Source organism: Gobio gobio, assembly GCF_949357685.1.
Source record: "Gobio gobio genome assembly, chromosome: 2".
NCBI lineage: Eukaryota > Metazoa > Chordata > Actinopteri > Cypriniformes > Gobionidae > Gobio > Gobio gobio.
In genome coordinates, this window is record NC_137098.1 from 62,138,771 (window position 1) to 62,163,925 (window position 25,155).

The following is a 25,155-nucleotide window of genomic DNA, read 5'->3' on the forward strand; positions in this document are numbered from 1 at the left end:
ATAGCAACATTTGGGAATAGTTTGTTTTAGTGGTAGCACTTCACAATAAGGTCTCATTTGCTACCATTAATTACATAACTAACATGATGACCTAACAATAACAATACATTTGTTAAAGCATTTATTAATCTTAGTTAGTTAGTTAATAAAACTCCATCTGTCCACTGATTGGTTATGTTAGTTCACAGTGCATTAACTCATGTTAAAAAATACAACATTTGATTTTAATAATGTATTAATAAATGTCCGTAACTTTATGCGCTCTAGCGGTTAATAAACAGAACTGCACTGCATGCGTCTTGCGGAAGAACATTGCAGCCGGAGCTACATCTCTCTGTTTATGTCTATGGCGAGTCACGCAGGGACTGTGCTCCTCCGCTGCCGTTCCTACCGGTCTGAAATAGTCCGTAGATTAATAGAAATTAATCAACCAATATGATTCAGGGTAAGACAAAAACACGGTTTGGAAAATGGTTCATATTGTACATTCTCATTATATCATTTTTGTAAATCTTGAACACACAAAAAAGTTACGGACAGCAGCTTTAACTATAGCTAACTAAGATTAATAAATGCCATAGATGCATTTGTTAATTCTAGTTAACTAAGGTAGTTAGCTAATGAAACTGCTACCGTTTTAGTTAATGGAAAATGTTACTAGAAGCAAAGGGATAAACGCTATATACTGAATATATTTCATTAAATACGTATTAATCACTATTGGAATGAGTATTAGAATATGAAACTGAAAAGGATATTCGTCTGACTAAAAATGGTAACACTTTAGTTTCGGGTCCAATTCTCACTGTTAACTTGCTTATTAGCATGCATATTAGGATATTGTCTGTTTATTAGTACTTTTAAAGCACATATTAATGCCTTATTCTGCATAAACATATTCTACACCCCTGTCCAATACCTAACGTTAACAACTACCTTACTAACTATTAATAAGCAGTGATTAGGCGTTTATTACTAAAACGTCATCGTTAATAGTTATTTCCTTGAGAGAATTGTACCATAATCTAAAGTGTGACTCCAAAAATAAGTATAGGCTTCTTCACAGATAAAAATGATTCTGAGGTAAAGTAAATACTACAGAAAAATCTAATATAAATTCTACATGAAAAGGTTAGTTCAGGCAAGAATATTAATAAAAGAAAGTATTTATATATTAGTACTCAAATCAAGCTTGTAGAAGTTAAAGCTTAAATATCAACATTATAAGATGAAGTAAAACTACTCAACGTTTCTGATACTGGTGTTCCCATCATGCACTGGGGCTTGAATAATTAGTTTTCCAGCTGTATTTACACTGTTTAATCATTGCTTTTGATTCCTTTTTCTGACACTTGGAGTTCATTTTCTACTCAAAAACAATCCATCGAATGTTACCGTCATCGTGTATCTGCTGTATTATGTTTCTAAGTAAAGCATACACTTTAATACAAGTGGTTTAATTCAGTGTTATATTGTTTGAGTAAAAAGTATTGCAAAGGACACTTCAAACAGGTAGAAATTACTCAACCTTTAATTGGCCAAGTTAAAGCCACAATATGTATTTTTCGCCGCTTATTCAAAACACAGGCGTAGCTTGATGACGCCTTGATTTTGCGGGGCTTTTATTATGCCACAGACGAGCACTTCAGCTTCTTCCGCTCATGTGTATGTTGAGTAACGCAGCGCTGTTTATCATATTAGATATTTGAGTGTGTTGAAAGTTGCTCACCTGTCTATTAATACACATCACATATTAAAAAAAATAAAAAAATCAAGGGTAATGCCCAACGGTATGATGTAGCCTAATTGATAGGCGATACACTATGAATTGTTAAAATTGCTTATTTCTCTGGATTCAGACATTCTCGGAAACATTTGGGATAATGTAAGTAGGCTACACAAGTCAACAAAATACATCACTGTTTTAGTGTTTTTTTGGGTAATCCAAAAATCGTACATATTGTGCCTTTAAAATTGCTTATTTCTTTGTTATTTTTTTTTCTCAAATTAGTTCATTAATTACGTTTTTACTAAATATTTTTAAAAGTAAAAGGCACATATGGAATTAAGTCAACTCTACTTAATTAATTAAATTTTACGTATTGTTTTCCCCCCAGTGTAGCCTACTAACAAAAATGAACGAATAAACGAATGAATGTTTTCCAAGAAGGGTTAGCTGGTATTGGGCATTGAGGTATTGGTATTAAGGTATTGAGTCAGGACAGTCCAGACTCTAGAGGCGAATGAAATCCGATTCTGGTCCGCAACCACTCCGCGCGCTCTCTCTCTCTCTCTCTCTCTCTCTCTCTCTCTCTCTCTCTCTCTCTCTCTCTCTCTCTCTCTCTCTCTCTCTCTCTCTCTCTCACACACACACACACACACACACACAGAGAGGGAGAGTAACTACAGCAGACTGATGAGTGACAGAGCATCACAGTAGCAGTGAACGCTGCGCTGGAGAGGAGGGGTGACGGGGAACTGTCTACTATACGCCACAGTAATGCGATTATTCAACTCCTGAAGCTTCTTCTTAATAGTAGTAGTTGCGCTATTTCTCGCACGCCGCCCCACATGCGCTCGCGTGTGCGCGGTCGAGGACTCTTCTGCTCACCCGTTCCGCCAGGACAAGCGCAGCGTTTGATGACATTATTTTTTGGAACGAAGCTGCTATAGTTGGAACCTCTCTCGCCCTTTGCGCACATGACTTTTCTGAAGGAACGGAGGTGGACGGCGGTTGCATTTGTTGTCGACTTTTAGCGCTTAACTTTTATTGAGCGGAACAGCCATGGAGAACCACGCAGATTTGCAGAGCAGCACCGAGGACGTCCGTAAAAGCGGTTATCTCCGCAAGCAGAAGTCCATGCACCGGCGCTACTTCGTGTTGCGGACGGCTTCGGAGCGCGGCCCGGCCCGACTCGAATATTACGAGAGCGAGAAGAAATTTCGAGGTAAAGCCCCCGTGCCCAAAAAGGCTCTGGCGCTGGAGACGTGCTTCAACATCAACAAACGGGCCGACTCGAAGAATAAACACATGATAGTGCTCTACACGCGGGCTGAGAGTTTCGTGGTGGCGGCGGAGAACGAGACGGACCAGGAGGAATGGTACCAGGCGATGGTGGAACTCCAATGCAAGAGTAAGTCTGGGAAACACAAACTGTGTGCTGAAATTAGGCGTTAACGTGGCAAGCTTCGTTTAATTGCATCTTGCATGCCAGCACATCCCAATTCGCCTTGGTAATAAAATAAATAGTAGCTCCGTGTGAAATGGTTAGAGCTCAATGTTAAAAAAAAAGCAGAATGATGGGTCTCTTAAAAATGAAAGTTCTGTCATCGTTTGCTCACCCTCATGTTGTTCCAAACCTGTATGAGTTTCTTTCTTCTGCTGAACACAAGTGAAGATATTTTGAAGAATATGGGGAACCAAACATTTGATGGACCCCGTTGACTACCATAGTATTTTTCTGCATACTATAGTATGGAAGTGAAGGGTCCATCAACTGTTTGGCTACCCATATTCTTCTTCAAAATATCTTCATTTTGTGTTCAGCAGTAGAAAAAAGGTTTGGAACAACTGGAGGGTGGTAAATGATGACAGGATTTTCATTTTTGGGTGAAGTACATTAGTTTACTTTTATGCATTTGGCAGACGCTTTTATCCAAAGCGACTTACATTGCATTCAAGGTACACATTTTACATTTTGTCAGTTCTTGCTTTCCCTGGGAATCGAACCCATGCCCTTGGCGTTGCTAGCACCATGCGTCTACTGTTTGAGCTACGGGAAAGCATTAGTCTATCAGACAGAGGCGAAAACAGATTTCCAGGCTTATTATTGGTGCAACTACTTTGCTTGTACATTCAATGTTTTCTGCAGGGGCCAGTGTCTCTAATACATTGAATTTGCCCGTCGACAGTGGAGAATCACTCAATGCTAATGTATGAACAATAACATCAAAGAAACATGAGAACTGAAAACATAATATTGTGTAATATAGTTCATATAATATGGATTTAAAAAAAGAATGAATTCATATCACATGTGCACACTGGTGCCATCTCCTTATTTCCATTTATACAGTCTAATCTCTCTCTTATTGGTTCATTAATATTTGTATTATTAGCATAGACTTTATTTAGAGCAGCACCATGACACTGTAAAATCCAACAGGGATTCTAACTAACACTTTTTAGTTAACTTCACTTAATGTCTTAATTTAATTGTAAAAATCTAGTAATTTTTCTGTACCATTCACATACTATCCCTGGTTTGAGTGCCATTTTGTCAAGGAAAAAAACAAACAAACAAACAAAAATAACAAAAGTCACCATTATTGTGATCAGTGTTCCATTTGGTTGGGCACTTGAAACTCATGTTATTATAAATCTCTTTCTATTGATGCAGTGATGGAACAAGAAATCACAGTTATTTGGTTTCAAAAGAAGAGAAGTAATAAATAGGTTACTTTTAAAAGCTTACCTATAGCTTCTGACTGAATAATTAACTATAGTTAATGATTTAGTCAGAAATTAGGTCACCTTTTAAAATGAACCTATAATATTTCCCTTTATGTCGTATAATGATCGTTTACAATTTTATTGCTAACACTTACGTCATAAACACCTGTGGAACTTTTAATTGAGTTGATATAATCCCTCTATATTTGTAACAATATCTTGCAGTTGAACTTGAGTCACACACAGACCTCAACATTCAGCATCAACACACAACAATGGTAACAACAATGTTAGCTATAAGTCCAGAGTAAATCTAAAGTAAAGGATCAAGTACTCTCTACTGTACTTTTTAAGTTACTAGAACTCTTGTGTAAGTGAACTATACTAACTAAGCATTTGTTAGCACAACATACGATTCCTATTTCACTTTACTTTTTTTATTTTTTAAGGCAATTGTTTTGCATGCTTTTTCAAGTAAGTCTAACTAATTCCATTTTACAGTGTATGAAAGCGAGGCTTGCCGTGTTTTCAATGGCATCTGCTGTAAAAGCACTTTTAATGTTACACACCTCATCTTGTCTGGAGTTTGTCTACTGAATTTTCTTGGTAAGAGACTTTTGCAGTGTTTCATCAGCAGAACAACCCAAAAACGCATGAAATAACAGTACAACCCACTGAAGAGATCCTCACAGCTTTCATTCCCAGTCTATCTGTACTAAGCAGAAATGTACATTTAAAAAGTTGTACCTATTAAAGTGAAAGTTCACCCAAAAATGAAAATTTGATGTTTATCTGCTTACCCCCAGGGCATCCATTGGTGAGTTTGTTTCTTCAGTAGAACACAAATGAAGATTTTTAACTCCAAACGTTGCAGTCTGTCAGTCGTATAATGCATGTGAATGGTAACAAGATCTAAGAGACTAAGAAAAAAAAAAAAAAAAAACATGCACAGAGAAATCCATATTAAACCCTGCGACTCAACACGAAACGATCGGTTTGCGCAAGAAACCGAACTGTATTTATATAATTTTTTACCTCAAATACACCACTATAGCCGTGTTTCCACCGCAGGAACTTTCCCCAGGAACTAGGAACTTTGGGGTGGTACTCGACCGCAGGAACCAGGGTCTAAATGAAGTTCCGGGTAAATATTTCCCCCTCCAAAAGTCCCTGCTCACGAGGTAGTACTTTTTCAAAGTTCGGGAACTTTCGAGGATGGGACTTGGGCTCTGAACATGCTGATTGGTTGAGCTCATGCCGCATTTTATTTCAACCGGCATTTTTAAAAGTCTTGCGAGGTTCGTTCTGCCTTCAGTAAATATCAGTCTTGCTCTTTCTGTCCGATGGTGCGCGTTCGTCTCAGTCATCTCACGATCAATATCCGTTATAGTTGAATATAACATACTTTGTCTTATTTTAAATCTAGCTTTACGAGCTTTAGTATCGCTTTAGTATCAGTGCTCGTCTCTTTTCCGCCATTTTGTTAATGACCTCTTTATTAAACCAATACATAACCAGCAAAAGCAGCGCTGCTTGAATCTCCTCCATACTTGTTATTGTTGCAGACAGTATCGCACAAAAATTATTACTGTCCGTCTCTGACTGGGAGGAGCAGTTGTGCGCAGTCCTAAATCACCGGACTAATTTGCCTAATCTTCACGGTACTTTAGACCGCAGTGGAAACGCAGACAGTAGCAGGTCTGGGGGAAAAAAAGTTAATGGTACAAATTGTTCCGGGTAATTTCGGTGGAAACAGGAAACTCGCGCGTATCTCTACGCCATATCGTGTACAATTGATCGCGCGCTGTAGGCTGTTGGACATAGTGGTGTGTTAGAGGTAAAATTATATAAATACTGCTCGGTTTCTTGCACAAGGCGATCGTTTCGTGTCTTAAGACATCAATGTGTCGTCACAAGCCGCAGGTTTATGGACTTGTATGGACTTCTCTGTGCATGTTATTTTTTTACTCTCATAGATGCATGTTACCATTCACATGCATTATACGACTGACAGGCTGCAACACTGTAAAAAAAATCCCCGTAAAATTTACGGTAAAAAAATGGCAGCTGTGGTTGCCAGAACTTTACTGTAAAAAATACGGCAGTAACATTTTAGGTTTTTAGGGATAGCACCATATAATTTAAAGGTTTATAATGTAATAATTACGGTTAAAAAAAAAACAATTATTTTACAGTTCAAAACCGTATAATTTAAAGGTTTATATTGTAATGATTATGTTTACACTGTAAACAATTTACGGTAAAAAAAAAACATACTTCATTAACTGAAATAATGTTACATTTTTAACCTATTGAAATACTAATATCTGTTATGTACCTTTGATATATACGGACAATCATCAATCACAGTGGTGATGAGAATCACGTGATGAATCAAAGCTCATCACAAGCAGCTTTTAAGAGGACAATACTAATATATAGAAGGGGCTCAGTGTCAAACACTAAACACCATCATGGTAAAACACATGAAATTTAAAAAATGCAATAAACATTCATTTAACAACATCAGATGTAACATAAAACCCTAATGTACATGACTGATTAGAAAAAAACAAAGAAGAAACATAGTTATTGCAATGAAAATACATCAAATGCGAAGTGTCACGCAGGAATTCTGGGAATGTCAATTTACGGGTTTTCACTGTAAATTACACAATGACTTGTTCTTTTTCACTTCCAAAAACTGTACATTTAACAGTATTTTACTGTAAAATTAAATGAAATGTAAGGTTAGATCTATTACAGTTATTCACCGTATATAGTACGGAAACTTTCTGTTAACCAATTAACTGTTTTTCACCGTAGCATTTTTACAGTAAAATAACGTTAAAATCACAATCATTTTTTTACAGTGAACGGTTGGAGTTAAAAATCTTAATTTGTGTTCTACTGAAGAAACAAACTCACCTATATCTTGGATGCCCTGGGGGTAAGCATATAAACATCAAATTTTCATTTTTGGGTGAACTTTCCCTTTAAGTTAAAGATATCTTTGGTCTTAAAAGTTACTAGTAACTAAAAAATAAGTACTAGTTCTAATTTGTCTGAAGTAAAGTATAATTAAATACTAATAGACACTATTGGAATAAGTACTAGTATCTAATAAATAAGAAGTAGTATCTTTAAAGAGGTAGTATCTAAAAATGAATAAGTACTAGTATCTTAAAAAATGTAGTACCTAAAGAGTAGCAAATTAATAAGTACTAGTATCTAATGGAATAGACACTAGTATCTAAAAAATAAGCACTAGTAGCATGAAAATAGAGTATGTTTTAAGGATTAAATGTAAAATGGCTTGCCATACATCCTCCAGACTTTCTCATTGCATTAGTAGTACAGCTGCTGGTGGTGTTGAAACAACAGTGTTTTTCTTCCTCTCCAGCAAAGTGGTTGCCCCCATGTTGGGTAGAGGGGCCTCCTTTGCTGTTGAAGAAGGGAAAGACTGTTACTGAAGCTCAGCGTGCTCCTTATCCACACTACCCGAGCATGTGCTGTCGTGTCTTCTCACTAGAGCTGCTCAACAGTTGAGATACACCTTGTGCTCCCTCAGTGACCTTTTCCTCCGTTTGTTTCTGTCAACGCAATGTTATGTCGTAAGGCTTTCCATTTACATGTTATGTAGAATAGGCCTGTATTACAGACAGCTTGTGAATTATTCAATGACTTTTCTTATAGTCAGTCATTTTCAATCGGCTTGAGATTCAGTTCAACGTTTGTGATTGTTCGAAATTTTAAAACGGTTGACGCTCCTCTTGTGCAACCCAAATTAACTAAACGTCATGGCGGTTTAAACAATATTGTGGTATTTTTGTGATATATAATCTGCTATAAATTATAAATAATGATTAGGGGTGTAACAATATATCATGTCACAATATATCGCAATACAAAAATGCAACAATATGTATCGTGGATTGGGACAATCTGTACTGTGTATCACTGTGTGAGGAAAAAAATCTAAAAAGTTGACCACTGACAGGTGACGTGAATAACACTGATTAACTCTTCATCACCTGTTAGTGGGGGGGATATATTAGGCAGCAAGTGAACATTTTGTCCTCAAAGATGATGTGTTAGAAGCAGGAAAAATGGGCAAGCGTAAGGATTTGAGGGAGTTTGACAAGGGCCAAATCGTGATGGGTCAGAGCATCTCCAAAACTGCAGCTCTTGTGGGGTGTTCCTGGTCTGCAGTGGTCAGTCTCTATTAAAAGTGGTGCAATGAAGGAACAGTGCAGAACCGGCGACAGGGTCATGGGCGGCCAAGGCTCATTGATGCACGTGGGGAGCGAAGGCTGACCCGTGTGGTCCGATCAAACAGACGAGCTACTGCAGCTCTAATTGCTCAAGAAGTTAATGTTGGTTCTGATAGAATATATAAATACAGGAGTCCATGCCTCGGCGTAATGCAACCAGGTTTCTTTCTTGCAGTTTGATACTATTGCAAAGGCCTATACAAGTGATCAGCATTTCTGTATTATTCTGCTTTCGTGACACCAGTGTGGAATAACCCAACTAATCTCTATTAATGCTTGCTAAAAGCTGGAAATTAAATCACACGGACAATTGGTATTTAAAAAAATACTGAATATTATATAACCCGTCATGCTGTACTGGCGAAAGCAGGTACACTTGCAAAGAGTAAACAGACAAAAAGGGCAGTGACCGTGACTCCTACAGCAATTACACAGCTCCGCATGTTCCTTGGCTCCAGGAGATACCACTAACAAACCTAACAAGTGACGCAACCCTTGCAAACCAACATCAAGAGTCCAAGGTGCTATTACTGCATTACATAATGAGTGCATAATGAACGCACCAAGCATATGCCATACCATATGTACAGTACAGGTCAAAAGTTTGGAAACATTCATGTTTTTGAAAGAAGTCTCTTAATCTCACCAAGGCTGCATTTATTTGATCGAAAATAAAAACAGTAATACTGTGAAATATCAGTACAATTTAAATAAACTGGTTTCTGTTGTAATATTTTAAAAAGTAATATTAAAGCTGAATTTTCAGCATCATTACTCCAGTCTTCAGTGTCACATGATCCTTCACAAATCATTCTAAATAAAACATTTAAAATCTTACGTACCCCAAACTTTTAAATGGCAGTGTGTGATGATTTCTAAAAAAAAATCTTAGATTTTAGATTAAGGGCCAGATTTACTAAACAGGGCAAATTAGCGTGAGAGCGCAATTGACCGTTCGCAAAGACCCGCCCCCTTTAGTTACTGTTGCTATGTCCGACAAGCCATGGTGCTCTCACACCACACACGGACAAAGAGGATAACACGCCGACAGACAGGACAGAGCAAGTTACTTTTTATATGAAACAAAGTCTCAACTTTGAAATTATAATTTCTTTAAGAAATTTAAACAGTAAATAGCGTTTTGTGGCTCTTTAATGTGTTGTGATCGCTGTAGCGCCTCAGTTAAAGCTTCTCGTGAACCGATCATCTCTTCCTTCTAGTTCAATGATAAGCATGAAATAAACATGAATGAACACTAAAAGAAATGTTGTTTCAACTGCGGAAAGACGTCACACCGATTTTCCAAGTTCAAGTCCACAGACGTTAATCTACTAAATCTCCTGACTGCTTTGTCAGACAGAATGGCAGATTCGGCGATGTGATTGGTCAGATCGCCTGTCAATCAAACTTGCGGCAAAGGGTGAATTCCAAAAGAAACGCTGATGGGAGTGGAAAGTTAATGAACACAGACACAGCCGGATCTTTTTCACAATGATCAGCGCAATAGTCCAGTTAGCGTCTGGTTTTTGGCGGTAAATAATGCCGTAAACACCAGTAAATTGACGAGCGCAAACCTTAGTAAATGACCTGGCATGATTCACTTATATACTCTCCTCCCATAAATAAAGAGAAACTCCTACAAATGCATATGCATGAAGGTCAGCTACAATAATAACCCTGTCCTCACCTTTTCAGAGCTAATTTTGTCTTTAGTAAATCCTGGCAGTCGTTTTTTAACGACAAAAGAGGGTTTGCACTTGCGCAAGCTGTTAGTAAATCTGGCCCTAAGAGACTACTTTCAAAAACATAAAAAATCATAATGTTTCCATTTCCAAACTTTTGACCGGTACTTCTCATATTGCATACACTACCAGTCAAAAGTTTGGAAACTGTTCTATTTCGAAATCTCTTCTGCTCACCAAGGCTGCATTTATTTGAATGGAGAATAAATGTATTCATTTCTTGAAGTTCTTACCGACCCAAAACTTTGTAACGGTAGTACAATATTACAAAAGCTTTCCATTTCAGATAAATACTGTTCTTTTGAACTTCTATTCATCAAATAATCCTAAAATAAAATGTACACAACTGTTTTACACATAGATAATAATCATAAATGTTTCTTGATCATCAAATCATCATATCAGAATGCTTTCTGAAGGATCATGTGACACTGAAGACTGGAGTAATGATGCTGAAAATTCAGCTTTGACATCACAGGAATAAACTACATTTTAAAATATGAAAACAGTTATTTTACATTTGAATAATATTTCACAATATTACTTTTTTTTTGGTATTTTTAATAATATGCAGCCTTGGTGAGCAGAAGAGACTTCTTTCAAAAACAAAATAGTACAGTTTTCCAAACTTTTGACTGGTAGTGTATACACAGAAACATGTGTCGATTGTGAAAAGGTTTTGTTTGCAACTAAAGGGTGGAATTTCATATATTTACTCTGAATGCAACGCAAAGCCTCTTTGAATGTGCATGGGATAAAAACAGTGACAGAATGTGTGTGTGTGTGTGTGTGTGTGTGTGTTAAGGCAGGGATGAAAGGTGAGTAAAGGAGTTGACACCGAAACAAGATGTGAGGGTCAGGCACCCAGGCTAGAGATGACCCTCCAGTTGTCGTCCATAACACCCCCCCCCCCCCCCCCCCCCTAAACAAGCTAAACAAACCAGTCTACTGATTGGCTGTTAAAACATTTGACATCTGTCTTGCCTCCATACTAGCTCTCTGCTGAGGTTGACCTGTTGATGGGCATGACAACTGCGAAATGACCTGTGGGAATGTTGTCCATACTCACTTTTACACATCTTAATGCGTTTACTCCCTGTCCATATTCTTTACTTGGCATGATGATTGGGAATTGGTCCAACAGTAATCTGCACCTCCGCCCCCCTGCTGTTCAAATTACGCTGGGGATGAAATTTCAGTTGCCGCTTTCATCCGCTTTGATTCATTCATATGCTATTCATCGAATCTGGGGTTTGACCTATTCCTTTAAAAATGTGTTTTCTTTCATATTGATTTATTCATTCCTTCACTTGCCCGCATCAGTGTTAGTTATCAACATATCGACTTGTCACGCACTAGATACTCTATTTATTAAATTTGATTAGGCTTTTAAAAACCCACAGGATCTGTGCTTAGATGTTTACACACAACTGAGATCTAACTGGTAGTCATAATCTTGGATATTTACTGACAAGCACAAGAATTTGCACCCAGAACAACCATTGCACTGCGGCTAGGGAGTTAAATGGGGCAAACAGTTGAATACTTTCCCTTTGACGAAGGTTTTGGACTTGCCGCTGTCTATTTTGTCAGTATATTCCTGACTAACAATTTACTGAACATGGAGACCGCAGTCATTAGAAACATCAACTGTGGAAAGTTTTTGAAAACAGCGAAGAACAATGCTGAACAAACAAAGCTAAATGCAGTTGGTGTTAACTATTTCTTTCATATAAAGAAAATGTTTAGAGGAGTGTTTATCAGATGGGCAAATAAACATACATTATCGTGCAAATGTTTGGGGTCAGTAAGTAAGAAGCAAATAATTTTATTCGGCAAGGATGCATTCAATTGATCAAAGGTGTCAGTAATGACATTTATACTGCTCTTTTGAAGTTTCTATTAATCAAAGAATCCTGAAAAAATGTCATGGTTTCCACAAAAATATTAAAAGGGATAGTTCACCCAAAAAATAAAAAAAAATTGTCATAATTTACTCACCCTCATGTCGTTCCAAACCTGTAAGACTTTTGTTCATCTTTGAAACACAAATTAAGATCTTTTTGATTAAATTTGAGCAATTTCTGTCGCTCCATTGAAAGCTACGCAACTACCACTTTGACGCTTCAAAAGGTTCATAAAGAGATCGTAAAACTAATCCATATGAATTGAGCGGTTTAGTCCAAATTTTCTGAAGAGACTTGATCGCTTTATATGATGAACTGATTGAATTTAGACTTTTATTCACATATAAACATTGATCAGTGAACATAAACAGAAGCTCAACCGAACCTGCTTGATGCACGAGAACAAACCTCATTGGTTCTTGCTGAAGCTCTAACGTGATGCGTAACACAAGAATGAATCTCATTGGTTCTTGCTGAAGCTCAAGCGTGATGCGCAACACAACAATGAACCTCATTGGTTCTTGCTGAAGCTCTAACGTGATGCGTAACATGAGAATGAACCTCATTGGTTCTCACAGGATGAACATGCTTGAGCTTCTGTTTACCACAACTGAGGTGTGAGTTGATGAATGTTTTAACGTGAACAAAAGCCTAAATTCAATCTGTTCATCATATAAAGCGACTGAGTCTCTTCAGAAAATGTTGACTAAACCGCTCAATTCATATGGATTAGTTCTATGATCTCTTTATGAACTTTTTGAAGCGTCAAAGTGATAGTTGTGGAGGGACAGAAAGCTTTCAGATTTTATTAAAAATATCATAATTTGTTTTTCGAAGATGAAAGTCTTGCAGGTTTGGAATTACATGAGGACAAGTTATTATGACATCACTTTCATTTTTGGGTGAACTATCCCTTTAAGCAGCACAACTGTTTTCAACATTGATAATAATAATCATATAATAGTCATAATAAAAAGTGTTTCTTGAGCACCAAATCAGCATATTAGAATAATTTCTGAAGGATCATGTGACACTGAAGACTAGAGTTATGTTGCTGATCACTAGCCTAGAAATCTAGACGCACCCTACGCATCAGTGGGCGGGCTTAACATAATGACGGCACGTCACGGCAGAGTTGCGGAGGTTCTGCGTGCTACTCGTAAACAAAGAAGCTGATGAACAGCGGTCTTTTGAATCGGCTTTGGCCGCGACTCTGGAAGACTTTGAGTTAAGCTTTACTTTGAGAAAAGAACAAAGAACGGCACTGAAGTCATTCTTAAGAAAGGAAGATGTGTTCAGAGTTTTGCCGACTGGATACGGCGAAAGTCTATCAACTAACGTTAGCTCGGCTTTACCTTCTTCTTTGCTCTGGTTGGTTGCGGCGCTCATGGCGGTATCCAATTACGTGCAGAGGGAATTTGAAAGACAACCGTTTATCCCGCCCCTTGGATTGAGCCCTGCCAATCGTGAGTTTCCAGACCCAACATCTTGATGTGGGTCTAGCTTGTCAGGCTAGCTGATCACAGGAATAATTTACATTTTACAACATTCACATAGAAAACAGTTATTTTGAATTGTAATAACATAACTGTATGTTTGATTAAATAAAATGCAGCGTTGGTGAGCATGAGAGTCTTCCTTCAAAAACCACAAAAAAATCCAATACTTTTGATATGTGAAAAAAGGAGGGTCCTGGGAAACTCACCTGCATTCCTGGTGTCGTGTGGATTTCTAATGCCAAATCCAATTGAACAAATACCCAGCAGACTCGCCGCTGTGAGCAGATATTCCATGTTTGGTATTTGTACAGCTGCAAACAGGGAGAAGAAATTAGGTTGGAGGAACTGGTTTTCTCACCACTGGCACCACACATGACCAATATTTGCAGGTGAAACCCACTTTCCTACAAGCCGGTGTCCGGTGTGTTTTAGAATCAAATGCTACTTTGTTCAATGAATCAATAAAAGGCACTTTAATAATTTAAATACTTTATTTAGTCTATTACAAAGATGAAGCCATGTCATGCATGTAGCCTATTCTGACTGAATGTTTATATGGAAACAGAAATGACCTTAGTGAAATCAAACAAATCTTTCTTTACTTTACATGGCACCACATCACGTGGCCGCGGCCGTCTCAAGGAAAACACTGTGTGTTTGTGTATTTGTAAAGTATGTGGCTGTGATGCCAGTCTGGCTCACGGTGTATGCTCAAAGGTTAAACTTCCCTAAGCCTCACTCATCTCCTTAATGTGCTGGTAATTATTGTCTCTGTGAGATCTTGGACACACATACAACAACACAGCCAACGGCAGAGCTCGTTCTATTTTAATGCTAAATCTGATGTAATGAAGCAGATCACAGAGGGCTTGAGTCTGCTATACAGCTGCGAGCTTACTACTGTTTGACCCTCATGCACCCCGTTTAACAACTTAGCTTGTCCTCAAGTGCTGCTTAAACACGACCAGATCCTGAAATGTAAGCCTGTGACAAAAATATCCATTAGGCTCCTCACTGTACAGTTTACAAAGCAGTTCTCAGGACTAGCCCAGCAACAGCTTCTTTCTGGTTGTAGGCTCACTGTAAAATTAAAAAAAAATAAATAACAATAAGTCGTAATTAAAACAAAGATGACCAGTGTACGTCTTACAAGAAAATACTATTTCAGTCTTTCTAATTGCACCTTTTGCCATTTAATTAAATGTTGCAGTTGCCGTTTCTGTGTAATTATTTGTTAAATTTAGTAAAATGGTTAAATGTAAAAGTATTTTCAGTTTTGCTTTGGATACAAAGTGTGCTAAATATAGACATTGTTATTAAAGGGCAAATGAGAAGCAGCACATTTGTCTTATCAATAGAGACTGAAAGTCTATGTAAAATACATATTTTTAAATCATATTTATGTTAATATTAAATATATTTACATTATATATGTGTGTCTGTGTGTTTGTGTTAATTTTCCATTCAAATTAAAGCTGCACTATGTAACTTTTCCGTCCGCTAGAGGCCGCCTGTTCAAAACAAAGGCGTGGTTTGATGACACTGTTTGATGACGAATCTTGGGACATGTGGTCTTCACCTCACAGCCAGTGGAAAAGAATCTGGATGCAGAAATCATGTTCATGGATGTGATTATTAACGTTACTGTAGTATGAAGCAGTAGCAGGACCGAGTGTTGTGGAGCTGAGCAAGGCCGCTGGAGCGATTGTTAATAAGATGAACGCAACACACGCCTCGCGAGCAGCAGGACTTTTATTATGAAACAGTCGCCGGCGCCACTTCCGCTTTTCCGGTCATGAGTATGAGGTAACGCAGCTCTGTTTATCATATTAGATACATCTGAGTGTGTTGAAAATTATGTCATGACATTACTCTGTGCGTTCGCTCGTCGGCTGCAGACACTTGTTCACACTGCAGTGAGAGTAAAGCGTTTCTGCAAAATAAAACCAGAAACCGAGGGTAACTCTGATATGACGCAATCGACAGGCGACTCCCTCACACGTCCCGGTTCCTTGGTTAAAACAGCAATTTTCTCACGATATACAAATAGTTGGAAACATTTGGGATATTGTAGGTACTCAACTGAACAAAATATACAACACTGGCCTAATGGTTTTTGGATATTTTACTCAAAAAATGTTACATAGTGCACCTTTAATTATACATTTAATTTGAGCGTATTTTAATTATTTAAGAGTAAACAAATATATTTTAAAAATACGATATATTTTTTCTTTTATTTACTTAATTTTTTCCAGTTATGATAAGGACATTTATATATATTTGTCAAAAAATATAAACATTAAATATATGGGGGGACTCAAATCTGCAAACCTCTCTGTAGATTATTCAAACCATATTTAACATAAATGTTTATCATTATTTTCACAGAATTATATTTGGTATAGTACGGTCTCTGTTTTTCTTCCATTGTTTTTCTTAAAGTGATAACATGCGCAGCTTATATGATGAGAAGAATCCTAAAACGCTTTATGACCTGCACATATTCACCTCTGACACATCAGTTTGACACCGTAAATGTGGTTTGGTGTTGCATGATGATCACCAAAAAGCAAAGTACAGAGTTCAAAGTTCAAAAGAGACTCTACTTATGGTAGAGTCAAATGGTAAAGACAATGTTCGACAATGACTACATGATGAAAAAAGACATTGTTTTTTCCATACTCTGTTTTCTTTTCCCCATTCGTATCCACTGTGTAGGCTGGGAACCCTGAGTAGTGATGATAGTGACCACATGCATCAGTCAGTGATTCATGATAAACACCGTGAATCAATGATACATAAGCCTAATAAGTATAGAGAACCGAATGCAGATAGCTCAGGAATTAGCATGTTAGCCATTTTGGTTGGTTTTCCCACACTATACAGACATATGCACACGATTTGTTGACTTAATTTTCTCGTTTCCTGATTTTTTGTTTCCTGAGTCGAGAATCTATTGTTTTGTTTCATTGTTGATCTCTGAGGGCTGCAAGTCAGAGTAAGGTTGTTGGGTTCACTTGTTTAGGACCAGAGAGATATTCTAGACTGAGTCTAACGAGAATGGATTAAGACGTGACAGCAATCACTCACCCGCTGAAGCTCCACTTAGACCGCATAAACTTCTGGGAAATGATTGTCCTTCTCCAGACTCAACCAACAAAGCAGGAACTCTGCTTATTTGTTCTATTGCTTGTTTGTGTAAATGATGAGCATATTGCTCAGTTCACAGTGTACCAAACAGGAGAGTGGCATAAATTGTAGCCGTCATTTACGGTCCATCTTCCCTCCCTTCACTTCCCGTCCTCTTTCCATGACTGATTTTGTTGTCACACTGTAAATGAAATGTCTTGCAGCAGAAATGATGTATCTAACGCTGCTGGAATTTATTATTTCTAATGTTTTCTCTGAATGGTCTTTGCCATTCTTATCAGTCACAGAAAGGAATTTGCCAGTAGTAAAATCACAAAACTCTAATGAAACATCCACTGATGTATAGCTGCAATTTTGGTTTATTAAAATAGAGTTAAATTAGGGTGGATAACAACCCCAAACCCCTCATCGTCGAAACAAAAACATCACCACTGACAAACAATTATAGTAGTTGTTTTCCATGTAGACTAGCAATTATGTTATCAAATTAAATGTTTTATAATGTTTTTATGGAAAATTATAATGGGAATTGTTTAGATGTTCAGAAATAAGCAAATATACCAATGAAGACCTGATCTCCCTGGACCAATACCTCACATAAAATATTTATTTATGGTCCAGTCAGGATTTTTATGGCCGATTAGAGATTTTTTTTTGCTCTCTGATTCTGAATCAAATGAAAAACAATCACGATAATGCTATCACGATAATAGAGCTTTTATCATACTTTCTCTGCTCATGTTCACTGTGTAGGCCCTAATACTGTGTAACTCTAATATTGTAGGTTGGATAAATTGATGATCAAAATACACTAAGCACAAAAAATGTTTTTAATACACTAACATTTGTCCATATTAGAATGCATAGGCTTCTAATGATTTATGTTAAATTGATGTTAAACTAAATGTGATTTTTAATCATTGTAATATCTAATTATTACATTCACTGCTTTGTGTGTGTGTGTGTGTGTGTGTGTGTGTGTGTGTGTGTGTGTGTGTGTGTGTGTGTGTGTGTGTGTGTGTGTGTGTGTGTGTGTGTGTTGGTAGCATTAGTTCCTCTATTTGTTCTCCTGGAGCTTTAATGGGGGGAACACGTGCAATGGAAGTGCATGTGTGCGGAGTGAACAAGTCCTATTAAATATGATATCGTATTTTTGGGAGTTAGTTATTTAATAAAGGTGTTTAAAATAAATTATACACGTAGTAAACACAAATACTAACCCGTTGATATTATTACGCGCGCGCCTGACAGATACAGATACGCCGCTAACGACGGTTATACAAGCTCTTGTCAAACCCTCACCTGTGGTTGCCTGTTGATTCAGGTACGTTGTCTTACTTATTCGGGATGATATTCCCACATAATGATTTCACTTTGGAGTTCATATTTTTGAGTATTTCTCTCTATATCATGGAAGTGATGTCTGCGAGTCTGCGCCACTAGCGGCATTAAACGGAATTGCAATCTGTTTTTGAAATTCTACTTTCATCTAATTTGTCATTAAAAACCCATGCGTTTTTGTAACATTTTCATTAAAAATACACTATAAAATCTAAAGTTGAGAACTTGTGGCAACAAGCTTCAGGACATTTCCCAGTATTTTAAATATACTCAATACTCAAGAACAATTCAAGTTGTTCAAGCATAATATTATTTCAATAAACTAAACAAATAATGTTTTTTACTTGTGGATTCAAGTTCAGTAAGCTTGTATTTAGGTTAAGCTGAGCATTATTACATAATAGAGAAGTGCAGGGATGATCACCCTGGTTCCCTCAACAAAAACCCAATTGGATTTCCCCATTGGCTTTTGGATTATTGCTGAAAATAAGGTCTGCGACTAACAAAAGCTTATGATTCTTACACATTTTGTTCATCACAATTTAACAAATTTTATGAATTTTGAAGTGTAAATACAATTGGCAGAAGTCAAAAGCTAAACGGTTATAAACAAACTACACCACGGTCATGACTTCAACGCCACCTTCACTCTTTCAGTCTGTTTAAAAACATTTTTCCTGAAAGTTTGAGTTATAATAGTTTGCTATTAGTGAGTAGATTTGCCAGCTAAACCCATTTAGCCACTTGTTGGCAACCTCCTTTTGCAAGACAAGTAAAAGCTTTGAAATATCACAAGAGGGTATTACTGATGTATTATATTTCGTAGAATAAAATATCTTGAGCTTGTGTTCACCACAGATTTCATTTCAAGCATTTAATCAAAGACCCATTCAAACCCACTGACTTCAGGACGATGTAACCAGAAGTGCTCAAATGCGGACTCGTTTCCAGGTTTTGGTTTACAAAAAACGTCTTAGTTTGTGTAAGTTGTGTGTAAGTTTAAGAAATCTGAAAAGGTTATATAGTTACTTCTATACACCGCAACTGGAATGGAAGAAACTTCACTGAATAGACAACTAATTACACTTTAATGGTGGCTTAACTTCTGCACCTAAATATAATCAAAAACGTATGTAATCATAATTCCCCATTAGTGATCAAACTGAGCATGCTCAGCAGCCTGTTAGTTTTAATTAAGTTCTTGATGTTTATTATTTTAAGTTACTTATACAAAATTGGCTTTATTTGATCTTAACTTTTGCTACATTCTACATTTTACAGCATGATATGCTAGAGGTGCAATTGGCTTAAATGAAATCTGTTTGCGTAAGAGTGTGTGCTGATTGGCCAACATCAGCTGCTGGTGTGGACAGCAGACTCGTCCTCTCGCTTGTTACATCTTTCATCACTCCAGCTCTAGTTTGGCTAAGCGAGAACCACTAATATGTTTCCATGTGGCACTGAAACTTAAAACCACAAGCAGATCTGGAAACTTTGTGATAATGCTGACCAGCAAAGGGTTCATCTGGGTTAACGTGGCAGTGCCAGCATTTGTGTGTTTTTCTGAGTGTGTTGTGATAACAGAAAACACATGTGTGAAAGGAACTTAGAGAGATGTTTGTGAGTAGGGGACTCTTGTGAATTCCTTGTGGAAAAACAAGATAAACTATTTCAAAGTTCCCCTATTATGTTATTTTAAAGGGTCTAATTTTGTTTTGGAGTCTCCTACAATAGGTTTACATGCTTCCAAGGTCAATAAACACTTTAAGTATACATTTCACATCACCTCATTTCTCAAAGAGTCTGAAAAAGGTGAGTTCAAATATTCCGTCTCTATAATCCCTCCTTTCCGAGAGTCTACTCTGCTCTGATTGGTCAGATGGCCCAGTCTGTTGTGATTGGTCTAGGGATCGACCGATATGGATTTTTTAGTGCCGATACCGAATTTTTTTCATCAGCCTTAGCCGATGACCGATACGGGCTGCCGATTTTCTGGAGCCGATATTTGGAGCCGATACTGCTTTTGCTCCCTCAATTTACATCATAAAAATGACACAATGATCATGATGATAACAATTTAAAATTTAAAAAAGGAACATTTATTGAACTAAAAAAAAAACAATATTTAACAAATAGTTAAAACAGGTGAGGTAGAACAAGAAAAAAAGAGTTCAGTGGTGAAACTAAATTCTGGAAATAAATATTTAAGCATAAATAAAATAATTACACTATTGCGCACAGTATCAACAAGCAAGCATCATAATAAAGTGCACACTGCCTGTACTATACTTAAAACTTGTATACTTTTAAAACTATTTAACACCTAGTCATTTAATGCTTAGGTGCACTTAACTTAATCTCTTGAAAAAAATATCAGCGAACGCAGCAGCCTTGTATCGGCCGATGCAGATACATGTAAAAATCGGACGGCCGATATATCGGTCTAACACTAGATTGGTAAACCGCTTACAGCGGCTATCGGAAACGAAAAGCTGGCAACCATATCTGAATTTCAGCTCTGGATCTTCCTCAGCTCTTGATACACAGTGATATGAACGATGGCGTCGTTTTTTCCGTATCAATTTCAGTGCAAGTCCTCGTCCTTTAGAAGTGCATCAAAGTAAATTCTCAGCGCAGATAACAGACATGTCGACAACACGAACCAAACTCTTCCAGTCTCAGCTACAACTACTGTGATTTAGGCTGGCATTATGCAAATGTGTTAAATTTTTATGTAGGTTTATAACAGGAAGTGAGACTGGAATTACTGAAGACTCGTTTTGCCAGTTCAGAGTCGATTCTTTCTTTATGGCCGTGTGTCCACCAAAGCGTTTTTTCACGCGCCTGGTTGGCGTATCCAGGTGTTTTCAATGGGGGCACCACGTTTTTAGAACGCCATGAGCGCAACGAGGAGCTGAGCGTCTATTTTTACGTTCAAGCGTTGAGCGCTGGGCGTTTTTTACCGGTCGCCGAGAGGTGAAGAATGTTCAACTTTGAATAAAACGCAGTGCTCATCATTGTCACTTTTGACCCAGCCGACCAATCACATTGGAGGAGGGGCGGGACAAATACAACACCAACCAACCGCCACATTCTGCATTTACAACGTCAACAGATGACAACAACAAACAATAATAACGGAAAAACGAAATTATTCAAAACAAGAGCCAGAGCATTTTGCATTTTTATATAGAAACAATACAGAAACCAACTATTTGTGAAATGAGATACTAGTAACCATGGGCGTTGTAAGCAAAAAAAATGTGGGTGGGTCCTCTCTCAGAACATTTTTACTTGAGTAGATGCCATTTACATTAAGTACAAATATACCGTCTTGTTTGCTAAACGTCTGGAAAATTATGGAAATCACCATATCATTGAGAGCAGCAATAGTGTAGGGGTAAGACGCAAGGCATCAAGTTTTGACACAAATCGAACCGAGGTTCGAATCCGCCTTTTGCCGAACTCACTCTACTCCCTTTTCCCATCACATATCAGATCGGAAAGGCATTTATTTTCATAAAAAATGAAGGAAATATCAGAAAAGTGGAAATAAAGCAGCTAACGTGTTTAATAATAAGTGTTTATCGGTTAGGGGTAGGTAAACAGACATGTGCTGAATTAGAGGCGATAAAAGTGAGTGGGTTCTATATCATTGATCGTAAAAAGTACAATGGTTCCGACGCCCATGCTAATAACACTTCCGTGGATATTCCAGATCATAGCAAGCAAAGAGTCTCAGCTGAAAAAAAACCTGCTGCGCTGCCAAAACGCTCTCAAGTGCCCACAGCAAGGCATTTTCAGCAGAGCGCCTAGCATTTTCAGCTGGCTAAAAATGCTTTGGTGGACATGCGGCCTATTTGTTGTGCACTTTGATCTTTAAAACTTTGCAGACATTTACATTCACAAACAGGGATATTACACACTGCATGAAAAGTAATATTCAAAAAATATATAATGGGGCCACTTTAAAGGTTGCCATGTGAAGTTGAGCCTTCCCAGTTGGATCAAGATCACTCAGAAATCTGGTGCAAAATAATCTCTCCTCTTGATATTATTGCAAATTATGTAATGTATAATGTATTCATGTTGTGTAAATACTTAACTTAAACATATAAGTTTAATATAAACCGAATATAAGATGACGTACCTTTTGGAAAAAGGCTTTTTGAAGACCAGATCTTGTATTTTATAATGAAAATTGTTATAAAGAAAATGCTTTTATTTGAAATAAAATTCATATTGCATATTTGTCATATTTTATTAAAAATTTTTATTGAAAGTATGGGTAAGTACTGGTAAAAATGATTTTAAAATAATCACTTTTTGGCACCATTAATATAACCTGTAGTCAATCTGAATTATAGATGAATTAGGCTATCCATCTCATAGTGAAAACCATGTAGCCTACCAAAATTTCATTAACAGTGGAAGTGAATCTGAAATCTGGGTACCGCTTTAAAATCCCGTACGGGGGAAGTTAGGTCCCACACGGCTCTTAGACGGTAAGCTTTTCTTTGACTGTTAGCATTTTTAAGACTGTCTTTTTGCGCTGTAAATGTCTAAACCCTGAATATAAGACAAAGCAGTTTTTTCAGATGTATTTATAAGAAAAGAAAAAACATATATTCGGAACAACACGTAACAACACACACCCATACTGAAAACGTGGCCCTTTTTAGGGTTGTATCTTGTGACATCATGTCCCGTTTTTGGTTTGTTTACATGTCTTTGGTCCGTATTGTGTTCATATTTCATTCGAACCGCACCAGAGTTTGTCTGGAAGCGGACAGAGGTCCATGTTTTCAGCGGGTCTAAACATGCCAAGTGTGAACACGCTCTCGGTCTTCCGGGTTTTGACATCATCCCTGCTCCACTCTATAGATGTTTGAGCTCTATTTGGTGTTTTTGTAAACGTTAAATAGTTTCGCGTGAAGTCACTAGTGTTCCCTTTGGTGAGCGTTGAGTAATATTAGGACGAACAAAATGTGCTCAAGAGACGGACCAACCTTACCATCGACATTCTAGTCACTAAAACATGTCAACTTGCCGTAAGGGTCGTCTACACATAGAAGAACGCGTATTGAAGTAACCTAAAACCACAACAGCTGCTTGAATTTAAGTTTGTTTGAGTTAGATGTGTTTATATGGCAATTTTGGCAACCTACATTTTCACAATACCCTAACTTAGAAGTCACCTTGACATTTTCTAGAGTTTATGTGTGAATACTTCTTCTGTTTGCTGAGGGAAAAGGCAGTAGGGGGAGACTTGAGACAGACAGGGACACTTGGCTGCGAGCGGCTCTCATACACACAGCTGTTTCTGTACTCTCATTCTGCTTATCTTTCAAAGTACCAGGACAAAGACAGATCAGGACTGAACTTTGGTCCTAAAAACCGCAATTAGGCCTGATTTTAAAACCCTTATATCCACTACACATGCACACATGCACTAAAATCTCAGTTTAACAGCTCTGTGCCTGAAGTGATAGTTCATGTTACTGGCTGTCAGACTAGTTTTAAACCACTGGCTGTAAAATTAGTTTACAGGATAATACTGTAGTGCAACATTACTTTCATTTGCATAGCATAATGTATTCAGGTTGATGCAGTCATAATAAATAATATATTATATATATTATTTATGTGTCGCTTGAATAAAACCAGTTCATTTAGATTCTTATGTTGCATTGTAAAACATTGATATAGTGATTTGCGGATTCTAGCTTAGTTCATTATTTGAATTGTAAGGAAATGTTTATTTATTCACGAGCTGCGATTTGTGCTGCATCTACGCTTCAAAACAACGCTTATGTAACAGTTCCTGTTCCCCTCAAATCCCCTGAACCCCCCCACCCCCCCATCCCTCTGCTGGTGTACGGTAACACGCATACCGCCAGCGCTGCTATGCCTCCTCCTCCTCCACAATACTGAGGGAGTATGATGACGGCAGACTTAAGCTCAGATAAAGCCACAACATTGGATCAAATGTGATTCATGGTTCCAAATGAATTAGGACTTTTACTAATAAATGTGAATCTGAGGTCATTTTTTTTATTTGTGCCAAACACTGCCACAGCAGCATTGACCTTGCCAGACTACATCGCTTTTTTTATTTATTTGTGACCTAGTTTCTGAGTGTTTGCATGCTAAACAATTATCAGTGTGTTATTATCCATTCGGTCTGTGCAAGAAAAGACCTTACACTGCCAATAAACATAGGCGATAACAGTGTGGGTGTATGTGTGTCTGTTTCTCTGTGTCAGTGGTTGAAAGTGTTGAGGAAAGTTACTTTTAAAAGTAATGCATTACAATATTGTGTTACTCCCTAAAAAGTAACTAATTATGTTACTTAGTTACTATTTTTATGGAAAGTAATGCATTACTTGTAATGCGTTACTTTTTCTCTACTGGGCTGGGCTTGCTGGTTAGTTTTTTAATGACAAAAAAAAACAAACTCAACTTTTTTTTTGAAAATAGGCTCATTTTCCAACTCCCCTAGAGTTAAACAGTTGAGTTTTACCGTTTTCGAATCCATTCAGCCGATCTCTGGGTCTGGCGGTAACACGTTTAGCATAGCTTAGCATAGATCATTGAATCTGATTAGACCGTTAGCATCTCGCTGACCAAAGAGTTTCGATATTGTTCCTATTTAAAACTTGACTCTTCTGTAGTTACAATGTGTACTAAGACCGACGGAAAATGAAAAGTTGCGATTTTTTTTTTTTTGGCCGATATGGCTAGGAACTATACTCTCATTCCTGCATAATGATCAAGGAACTTTTG

General features: G+C 37.4%; 1 protein-coding gene across 2 annotated transcripts in view; it reads left to right on the forward strand.

Annotated features, from left to right (window-relative positions):
- The first annotated feature begins 2,370 nt into the window (after window positions 1-2,370).
- The window catches only part of LOC307121456 (insulin receptor substrate 1-B), an 85,181-nt gene continuing 62,396 nt past the window's right edge, over window positions 2,371-25,155 (forward strand). The window contains exon 1 of one of the 2 annotated variants that reach the window (XM_079809051.1): window positions 2,371-3,134. In XM_079809051.1, the coding sequence (XP_079665177.1) occupies window positions 2,786-3,134 (349 nt within the window). In that variant the 5' untranslated portion in view covers window positions 2,371-2,785. The remainder of the gene's footprint in view (window positions 3,135-25,155) is intronic. The other variant, XM_079809050.1, reaches the window with a different exon arrangement.